Source organism: Lepeophtheirus salmonis, chromosome 5, assembly GCF_016086655.4.
Source record: "Lepeophtheirus salmonis chromosome 5, UVic_Lsal_1.4, whole genome shotgun sequence".
Taxonomy (NCBI): Eukaryota; Metazoa; Arthropoda; class Copepoda; order Siphonostomatoida; family Caligidae; genus Lepeophtheirus; species Lepeophtheirus salmonis.
The window spans coordinates 14,239,262-14,250,494 of NC_052135.2; the positions used below are offsets into that span (position 1 = coordinate 14,239,262).

The 11,233-nt window shown below is 30.5% G+C and overlaps 1 protein-coding gene across 1 annotated transcript; it reads right to left on the reverse strand.

Annotated features, from left to right (window-relative positions):
• Window positions 1-5,666: 5,666 nt before the first annotated feature.
• Window positions 5,667-9,791, reverse strand: LOC121118134 (epididymal sperm-binding protein 1). Its single transcript, XM_040712676.2, has 8 exons — window positions 9,632-9,791; window positions 8,514-8,606; window positions 8,282-8,449; window positions 7,916-7,939; window positions 7,689-7,859; window positions 7,452-7,622; window positions 5,980-6,003; window positions 5,667-5,924 (listed from the first exon to the last, which is right to left on the reverse strand). Exons 1-8 carry the CDS (start codon window positions 9,696-9,698, stop codon window positions 5,752-5,754), a joined length of 891 nt encoding a protein of 296 aa, XP_040568610.1. The 5' UTR covers window positions 9,699-9,791; the 3' UTR covers window positions 5,667-5,751.
• Between the last annotated feature and the right edge of the window lie 1,442 nt (window positions 9,792-11,233).

Here is an 11,233-nt window from a genome sequence, read left to right on the forward strand (position 1 = left end):
CAATTTTGTATATACTTTATTCTACATTACCCATAAAACTTTTTTTGACGAATGTTGAGTAAACAACTAATATAACATTAAATCTTAAAAAAATATGAAGAACTTTATTTAAAATATTTTGACTTCATTTCATTTTTGTAAAAATTATGGGCATGTGGACAAAAGGTAACAATCAAAATATACAATCAATAATTAAATGAGTCTAATATTATGAACTAACTATGAGTTTTACCTGGAATTACGAGTAAAACTAGGGAAAACTCGAGTTTTTTTAAGTAGAATTTTAAATCATGAGCACACAATTTATACTTGTGACACATTGCTTATTAATATGCGTTCATATTAATAATTATAGATGTAAATAAAATGATCATGGAAAAGGAAGTGTTTTTTTTTTGTAAATGAATAGGTATTTTTTATTTTCCAAGACTGTTATCATTATTCTTGAAGAGGTAACATTTAAGTACGAAAAGAAGGTAAGTAACACTTGAGATTTGTTGTAGAGTTATATGTGTAGGTCCTTGTTGGATTCGGTGTAGAATTGATGATCGACATTGGAGTAATTCCTGTCTATGTATATAATTGCTAGATGCAGAGTGAGAATTGTGTTGATTGCTCTCAACTTATTACTGCTGCATCTATTATTATGATACGTCATGACAGCTATGATGCTTTTCTCTTAAAGATTCTTCTAATTGTCATGCTGATCACTTTAATTTTCGGTTCTTTTTTTAGACATACTGGTAGATTGTATTTTTTTTTTTCAAATAGGTTCATATGTTAATAAGCATCAGTGCCACATAGAATATGTTGATTTTAATCCGACAATAGTAAACAATAAATGTGGTAATTATAAGAATAGTTGGATTACGGATATGTCCACGATTAAAATAAATAATACTTATTGTAAAGTTAATCAACAGAACATAAATTACAAAAACAATTTTTAAATGACAATTTTTCAACTATTTAAAAAAATAGAGCATGGTTTTGTGACGGATGTGTTTGTTAACAATCAAAAAGTGTTCGAACAAATAATGAATATAATTCGTAAATACTCCATGTTTTTATAAACTTGCAAATACTCGATCATGTAGGTTACGACACATTGCCAGTTTTTATGTTGACACGCCACAAATGCATGACACACAAAATCAAATTATTGTCAATAACAAGTGTCTTGTAATCATGGATTACTTTCTGCAAGGAAATACTCGTATTAACTTTTTTTGTCTCGCAGTTGAGCCATACAAATGTTTAATGTGCATAATCATAATTATATACATATGTTAAATAATTTTATTAAAAAAAAAAAAAAAGATTTACAAATTTTGACATTTAATAAATCTAAATATTTTTAAAAATATAAACATTTCAAAAACCCCTTTTTTTATTTGAAAAATCATGGAAATGTTTATAAATATATAGAAGACTAGCTTAACATTCCAACTTCGGTTTAATTTTAAATAAAAAACTACAAATAGTACAAAATATAATATATTGTATCGTATTGAACAACGTGCTCGGGAGAAACATTCTCTTAAAATCAATTTGCGTAGGTTTGATTCACGGACTCTCTTAAGAAATTCCTAGATCAAATGGAGTAATTATAATACTATAATTAGTGATGTAAATAGTGAGAATTTTTTAACTGGCCGGTTTTTTGGAATTGGTATTATTAAGAATGATTTTTCTTATCCTTAGCAGTTGTCATCATTATTTAATTCCTGAGTCGTAAACATACTTTCTATTATATTCAAAACCTGATTGAGCATTCGTGTGTGCTCTTAAAAGACTGAGAGTAACCGTAAGGATTTGTTATCGAGTTATTATAGTAAGTCCTTCTTGGACTCAGAGTAAAATTGGGGTTCAAAATGGGAGTAATTATTGCCAATGTCCTTGTTTATTTCCATCCCCCTTGTCACAACCGATTCTAGCTGATCTCCTCAAAAATATTCTTCAAATTGTGAGAGTTGCTATTTTCATTTTCTGGTTTTTTAAATATACATAGCATACGTACGAGTTTCATCAGTAAGTTGACCGTCAAAATGTCAACTGACAGAACGTCAATCGAAAAAAGTCGAATTGAAAAAACGTCGAATACACAAAACGTTGACCAGACAAAACGTCGACTAACAGAAGGTCCACCGTAGAATATAAAATAAAGGGCTACTCCAAATGGTGCTGCAATATATCCCATTCAGAAATTTCCAGCCTGAAACATAGGGCAGCAGCACCATTTCTATATAAACTACCAATATGGGGGGTTCAGTGACCGCCGTGTCACTGAACCTGAACTGGGCACAACATATTCGTCCCGATATGACCTCTTTCAAATAAAACCCATCAATTTATCATTATTTAAGAGTGACAATCAATTTTAATGACTTTAAATGCAATTTGTAACACACCCAAAGGATTAATAAGATTAATATGTTCCTCGAAGAATACAAATGCAGTCCTCGCTAAATTTTGACAAAAATAATTCCAGCTTGCTTTAGGGTTGACGTGGGACATATGTCATTGTTTTTACTTTACCTCTTACCTTTCCATTTATAATTTATCAGCATTACTATTTAAAAACCCTATCTTTAGGGAATTTTAAATATGTATATAGGGGCGAACCTGTTATTTTATTTCCCCCCTTCAAAAAAATATTTATATATATATATAATCCCGCAGAAACTCATTCAACTTCGTATTGTTTAAATTACATAAAGGAAGTTTATAATATTATGAAATAATTAGTGCAAACTTATATAAAATATAGACAAATAAAAATTCAATAGATTTTACTTATATTTAGTTTGTTTATGTTAAAATTCTAACTAAAACGATTACTATAAATATATAATTGGTAAATTTCTATTGTAAAGCCTCTATGTATACAACATTTTTTCTTGTTTTCTGTCCATTTGATGTAAATATAATCAAACCTGCACCCGCCTTTTGAAACCTTTGAAAATTTTTTATGTGAAACCCATATGAAAATACTGATTTCGGTAAATTTAAAGCAATTTTTCAAATATTTGACTTTGTGATTTATTTATTGGCATTGCTAACTTAATTGAGGATTGTTTTCTTATAAGTGAAAATGGAAACTTATCGCCACCAGAAGTAAAGGTGTTTCTTATTATAAATACATTTATTATATAAGATATTCCTCTTTCAACAAGTATGAAGATTCATACTAAGACTAACTCACTAATCCTCTTCTTCTTTTTTTCTTCCCTTTTTTTCTTCCTATTTAATATTTCCGTTATTACAATAATAATTTTTTTTAATTATTAATTTATTATTGTACATTTTCGAATCCACAAACCATCCCTTAATATATATTTGATCTGATCTGAATGAAACATAGCCCTACTTAGAGTACGTAATTCAGAATTCTGGACAACTTTTATTCTTTGCCTAAAGTCTGTATCTGTCTCTGCGTTTGAAGTAAATGCGTTTTTATCATTCTTTTTTTAAGCAAGGCAAACATCCGACACACACACACACAAATTATTGAATTACTATGTAGGATTTCAATGAAATATTTCCCGGTAGTAGGTCAAAACGTCGACAGACAAAACTTCGACCGACAAAATGTCGAATTGACAAAAAATCGACCGACAGAACGTCGACCGGAAAATATTACATTTCAAAATAGGAAAGACTGTTTCTACGACATTTCACTCCAGACATTTCCAGCCCGAGATATATACACCACCACCCCTACGTAAATTAACAGTAAGGTACCATCACAAACCTCAATTTTCTTCGAAATTTGGGGTTATTTTGGGTACTGCCTGAATAAGTAGTGTCCTAAGTTCCAGTAGGCCTCCCAAAAATTAAGGTTACTTAATAGAAAATATTACACTTGAAAATATGAAAAAATGCTTCTACGACATATCGCTCCAGACATTTCCTGCCCGAGATATTTATCCCACCACCTTTACATAAACTAACAGTGAGGAACCCTCACAAACTCATAATTATACTTCGAATTTTGGGGTTATTTCGGGTACAGCCTGGCATCAAAATTAGATGATACACGAAACAGTCTCAAATTTCGTGGGTCCTTTCGGGTTTCATCCCATTTTTGGGCCAAGCTGTACCCGAAAACAGTTCAAACATTTCAGGATGCATTTTGTTGTCAGGGGTTCTAAGCGGTTGCTTAAATAGGGGCGGTGGGGTTCATTCCTTTTTGGGACACGGTAATGAATCAAAACACTCCTAAATAAGGGGGATTGGAAGGGCCCCTTACTGGTAATTTATATTGAAATGGTACTGCTTGGTTTTGTTTCAGGTGGGAAATTTTGGAATGGGTTATATTGCAGCACCATTTGGAGTAACCTTTTATTTTATATTCTACGGTCGACCTTCTGTCAGTTGACGTTTTATCTGGTTGACGTTTTGTCTATTCCACATTTTTTCCATTTGACGTTTTGACGGTCAACATTATGTCAGTTGACGCTTTGACGGTCGACGTTTTGTCCACGTACGACATTTCCCAGGAAATATATCGTATTTGAGATGCCGCGAGAAGTCCCTATTAAACGGGATACCCAGATCTTAAGAGAAAAACACTAATATACATATATATATATGTTAATCTCTCACATATTTTAGTTGATTGATCTAATTCATATTCAAACTATATTATTAGTAAATTTTGTCAAAAATCAGTTTAGCAGGTGAAGAAATCAATTATATTTATGTTAACTATTGAACATATTGAAAAGATAATAGAACGCCATACATTATTATGCTTACATAATATTTAGTTGGTACTATAGTTATTCCTAAGAATTTCAAACATTAAATGATATAAATTTGTTTTATATATATTGTACTTGCTGGAGTATTCGACATTACTCAGAGTAATTAGGTGTCGAAAAAAAGACATATGAACTTTTTTCTAATAATTCAGATATCTGATGCGTCGACATAAAAACAATTACTTTATTATTTGTTCTGTTAAAACATGTAATGTTTTCTTATCTTTGCAGAATTCTCCTTGTTTATATAATTTAAAGGATGAATAAATGGAGGTGGTATAGTTATATGTAGACTAACTCATGATACAATCAATGCCCCTAGTGAACACAAAAGTATTCTTGTAGCTAACCAAATTTGATAAAAAATTAATAAACTTGTGGTCGTTTCACAGGCTGGTTTTAGCTTTGGCTCACACATAAATTATCTAGTAACAAGTAAAATACTTACTTCAAATATTTTTTTCGTTAACCTATCAATTTTTTTTTGTGTTTGCACTCATTTTGCGCTCATTTTACGCTCAATCTTCAGGTTTGGTTTTTGCAACTATTTCTCACTTTTGTCAGATTTTGTACGACTGCTGGGTCTCCATCTCAGATTGTTCAGAGAACATAACTAATTCCGTCTAAACCGATTCTATAATGAATGGTTTACCAAAATTTACAAGTATGGTTGATGACGTCATGTTTGTTTCAAAATTGTGAGTATCCGAAGAATAACTTTATATAAAGTTAAATATGTTACATAAATCATTTTTGTACAGCTCATAAATATGGAAAGAAGAAAAAATATATGAATGATTAATTCAAGACCATACGGCAAAAAAAATTTGTTTTGGACCAATTTTGAGCACTCTTTGTTACTATAAGACTCTTAGTTAAAAATATGTGGACAGGAATAGATAAATAATTATAGGCATCTTTATTATGATAAAAAATTGACATATTATTACAGCATATATATATATTCACTTTTGAAAGTACAATTTCAACCGCAAGATGCAGTCAAACAATCTCCATAGCCTAAGTATTCCATACTGTCTCTAAGACTAGTGGCACACCATTTTACGTTGTTGTTGCCTGTAGTTGTACAATTGTGGTAGGTTTGGCCATTGTATTTAAATGGAAATATACATCTTTGACCATTCTTTGTCTGGCAAACTGCAAAAATGTCAAAATTATAGTACTTTAAAATATTGTTACAAGGCTTTCTTACCGTCAGAAGACACATCTGGTGTTCCTAAACATACCATAACATATTGAGAGAGAAAAAAGATATATGTTATATATTATCTAGAGGAATATTTGGAGTTGAAAATTCTCTGCACTAACAGTATGTATATAAATAAGTAGAATATTGCCATGCTAACAAAATTTGGTCTATATCAGATAAACGGAAAATTGCTGTCTAGATCGGTTCAAAGGAAAAATTCAGTCTAGTTTCTATCCAAAAAAAATCGGTCCAAATCGTTTTATAAAAAATTATATCTTTAAAGTGTGAACAATGTTTTGGAAAAAGAGCAGCTAACCTGTCATGACGTTATATTAGATTAGTCATAATCAGCTATATAAGGTAGGAAATAAACACAAATCCCACCCCATAGCAGGAGTTAGTCTGATGCCGATTCTTAATTTTACTCAGAATCAAACAAGACTTACCTTTCATAACTCCGCAACAAATCCTCAGAATTACTCTTCATCTTTCCCGCAATAGTGATCACTTTATATTTAGATCCCCTCTCCTCAAGAATAAAATAATAATGAAATCAGCTTTGAAAATTTAAAAAAAACCAACAACAACAAAACAGTTCATACGCGAGTAAATGCTTAGAATTTTCAAATCTATAAATATTCCAACAAATATTTCAATGCTTAAAGTTAGTAAATACGAGAGTCGCAATGAAAGTTCATGCAAAGTATGGACGAGATGATACTACTGGCGCGCATCGTTAAGTTTAGTTAGTAGCGTCTCTTGGAAGAACGCACACCCACCTTCAGCCAGACCGGTCAATTCTTTCTTTTTGGTATTCGTTTGAATCTAGGAAGTGGAGGGATTTTCAAAAAATGAACGAAAAGGAATTTCGTGGATTGATTAAAAATTACTTTATGAAAGGCAAAACGCCTCAGGAGACTACAAAGAAGCTTGATAAACATATTGGGTACCTTCGATTAAAACAGTTTATAAGTGGTTTCAATATTTTTGGAATGCCCATTTGGCATAACCCCCTGTTGAAATTACTACTCCAGAAATCATTGATAAAATCTATGATATGGTGATGACTGACAGAAGAGTGAGAGTGTGTGCTCATGTTGGAACCCTATTTCCATTAATTTCGTGACCACAACTGCTGAGTTGGTGAATTGTCGTGATAGAAAAGGACTATTTGCTTCTGTAATAGTTTTTTATCCTTTTCCAAATAGTCAATGAGGATTAGTCCTTATAAATCCAAAAAAGACAGTCACCATAATTTTTTCGGCTGATTATTTGATTCAAACGAATACCAAGCAAAAAATAAATAAATAAAAAGTAGACAGATCTGCCTGTAAGTTGGTGTGTGTTCTTCCAAGAGATGCTACTAACTAAACACATAGCCTGGATGTACGCTAATAGTACCCTCTCTCTGGACTTTGCACCTAATGTTTGCAGAGACATGCATAGGTATCCTTAAATTTGGTGGTAAAACTTACGAACGCAATCACTTTGACAGAGGCCGTAATTATTAACCTCTCCTGTACTGTAGCGAGATGTTGCACACCAGTATTTGCCATCAAAGTCGGCATCTGTACATCTGTAATAAGTGTAGCCTTTATAGATAAAGGGAAAGAGACATTCTTCATTCCCTGTTGAGACAGTACAATCTAAATGGTAAAAAGCGAATAACTATTGGATCAAGCAATACAGAGACGAGGAAGGAGAAAACTCACTACTACATGTACAATCCAAGCAATTTCCATAGCCTTTTGCATCTAAGCTATCATGCACACTTGTGGCACACCATTTAACACCATTGTTATCCACAGATGTACATTGTCGGTACTCTTTATTATTATATTTGAATGGAAAAACGCATATTTTTGCTGTAGATGTTTGACAAGCTATAATTATTTTTGTATTATTTTACAAGGTACTCCTCTTTAAAATCATTTCTTACCTTTGCTACTTGGATTCACAGTCCCTAAATTAAAATGAAATTTATTACATATAAAATATACAACTCATCATGTCAATCAGGGCTGATTTTATTCGGAACAGGGCCTAGGGTAAAGATAAACAAGGACCCTTTTCTTTTCTAATTTAATGGGCGAGTTTTGTACCAAATAAATTTCGATTGTTCTAAGAAATTTTTTCGAATCTTGGTTTTTGTTAAAAAAAAAATAATAATAATCTATTTAGGTTTTTCTGACCATTAAAAGAAAAGAATGTTGATTAATTTATATAAATGCACTTTTCACAGGATTTTGATTTTTTATAAATGAACCCCCAATTGACCCAGATTTTATTTATCTCCCTTACTCACAAGAACAATTTTTTTGACAAAGTCCAAAATCCTTAACCTCTTTGCTATCATATAAACTTGTTGCGCACCAATAAGCACTTCCAAATTCGGCATTTGTACATTGATTATAGCTTTCTCCTTTATAAAGAAATGGAAAAATACACTTCTTTTCTTCGGTTGTCATGCAGTCTGTAAGAAAAAAAGTAGAAAACGTTATGCGTAATGTACAATATATCACATTTCCAGCCCCCACCTGCTGGAGAATCCATGCTTCTATGTAATAATGATGATGTTTGTAAAAGTTCCCTGGATTTAAGAAAAAGACTGAACTCTGAATTCAGTTCATCTATGATTAAAAAAATAAGGCATAAATTAATTGACATGTAACTTTTTCTGACTATTTTTGATTCAAAATTCTATATATGTTGTACATCAATACAAAAACAAGCTAGAGTGATTTTTCTAAAAACTGAGTGTAGATTATATTTGTTAACTCAGACAAATTTTATTAAAACCTTAGAGTGTACCAAAAATTTCACTGAAAGTAGCTATAATTAGTCGTCACAATGTACAAATGATAAACTGATAGACTTTACATTTTCAAAAGGTTCCTCATTGGGAAAATAAAATGATCTTGAATCAAGTAAAGTTTCTAAACTATAACTACAATTTCTGGACTCAACTCAAAATCGAATAGAAAGCCTATAATTGACTCATATATGTTTATGAAAAGTTGACTTGCATGTATATCCTTCATAGTATTGAAATATTTTCTGTGTGTGATGCACGTTTAACTTAGAAAAACAATGACAAAAAAACATTTATTTCAAAAACAGAGACCCATAAAGACATAAAAGTTGTTCAGAATTCTGAGTTACACTATGTAGTGCTATGTTTCATTCTGATCAAACTAAATTCATGGCATCTGGAGAGCAAGTTTTGTTTTGTTTTTTGCAAGTATTTGATTTTTTCATAAAACAAGATCTATTTGCCGTGTCTTTATGTTTTTTAAAGTATGTGTTTGGATTTGAAAATGTACCAAAAATATTAAAAATCAAAAAACGAATTATTGTGCTAACATAAAAAAGGGAGAACGTAATTTGAATACAAATTAAAAACGGAAATTAGGAAGAGGATTAGCGAGTTAATCTTAGTATGTATCTTCATTAATGTTGAAGGAGGAACATATTTCTAATTATTATGTTGTCTATCGATAAATTTGACTAAATTCTGGAGTTATTTAAAGAATTAATAAAATAATTCTTAATAAAATATATAATACAGTTTCGTCCTAGTATAAAAGAAATAAAACATTGAGATTTTCTCCGACTTTTTAGTTTTGTGTTGACGTACCATAAATTCAATACTTACATCCCTTCCCCATCTTTTGATTCAATATCAGAAGTAAAATACTAGAAAAAAATTGGAAAAACTTCATCCTCTTCGAATGTGAGCAAATAACTGATATGTTCTCATTCACGTATCCTTTTCCATATTTATAAATAGTTAAACAAAAGATGTGATAATTATGTTGAATCTTTATAGTTATTATGAGTCTTTGTAGCACGCCTGATAAAAACATTTATAATTTGGAGAGCCATCGGAATTTAAAACTCCAGATGTTACCTCTATTTTTGTAAAGAGAAACTATAGAGAACAGGGATTATAAGTCCTTTCAGGATTAATTTCGGCCTTGATTTTATTAGTATGTCAACTATATTCAAATATGTCCGTCTAATAAGTATCATTTACAAATACTTTCTTTCTCCATGAGTCTCACCTTCAGGGCATAGATAGCAGATATAATGAGGAGGTATTTAATCCATAAAAATGTTCCAATTTTGGTGCATTTTTGAACTATGATGACTGGTACTATTTTCTATAGTTGGAAATAATATTAAAAGAAATAAGAAATCAAAAATGAGAATATATATCACTCATGGAATGTGGAATCCCAATATCGTTTGAGATGGATGATCAAGTTAGAAGTTTCTTCCTTCGATTGCCTCGACCTTCTATTACGAGATATGGCGTTATGAAATTGGCATTTGAATCAGAAAAAAAAAATAATGATAATGTTGACTACTTGCAAGAACAAAAATTATTCGGCATGCATATTTTTAAAATAGATACTTAAGAAGGTACTTAAATAGATACAAAGAAGGTGTTGTTAGTGCTCTGAACAGATTTTTCCATATAGAACGTAATATTTTTTCGTTCGATATCAATATATAAACTACATAAATCAATAAATATATATCGAAAATTAATAAAAGTAATACAAAATAGAAGTATTTAGAATCTATCTTATAAGTAGGTTCATTTTAACAAAATCTAATTGATGTACTGGATGGAGCCAGTTAAACGTTCAAATAAAAAATAAAGATAATTCATTTTTACATTATAATATCTAGTAAAAGTAAAATTTATAGTGAAAATATTAAAGTTAGTAATAACTCAGAGGTGACCACAGGGTGGTGGGCTGGAGGGGATGGACCCCTCCTCCAAATTAAGGAATGTATACTTTTTAGTAGAAAATTTAATATTTGAAAAAAAATAAAAAATCAAAAGATTTAATTTTTCATATTTTTTGAAAGTAGCTATAAATTTTTATAATTTTTTCCCAAAAAATTTAATATTTATTATTTTCGGATCGGTTTTTCTCCCCTATCCTGATATATGGACTACACTCTATGAGTATGATTTATCCAACACCTTCTACTTTATCTGACGTTATCATAGGTCGATGTCACAATATTAAAACTCAACTGATGTTATCAACAATTCATCTATAGAATCAACTTTTACCAAATTTTAAAGAAACTGACCAAGGGTGTTCGCAGATTTATATATATATATTTAGGTAGGGGGCACGGTTTTTCGATTTTTCTGGAAAAAAATTGAAAATTATATTTTCTTTCAAAAAATCATTGTATCATTAAATTTCAAATATTATATTTTTTTTCTATAAAA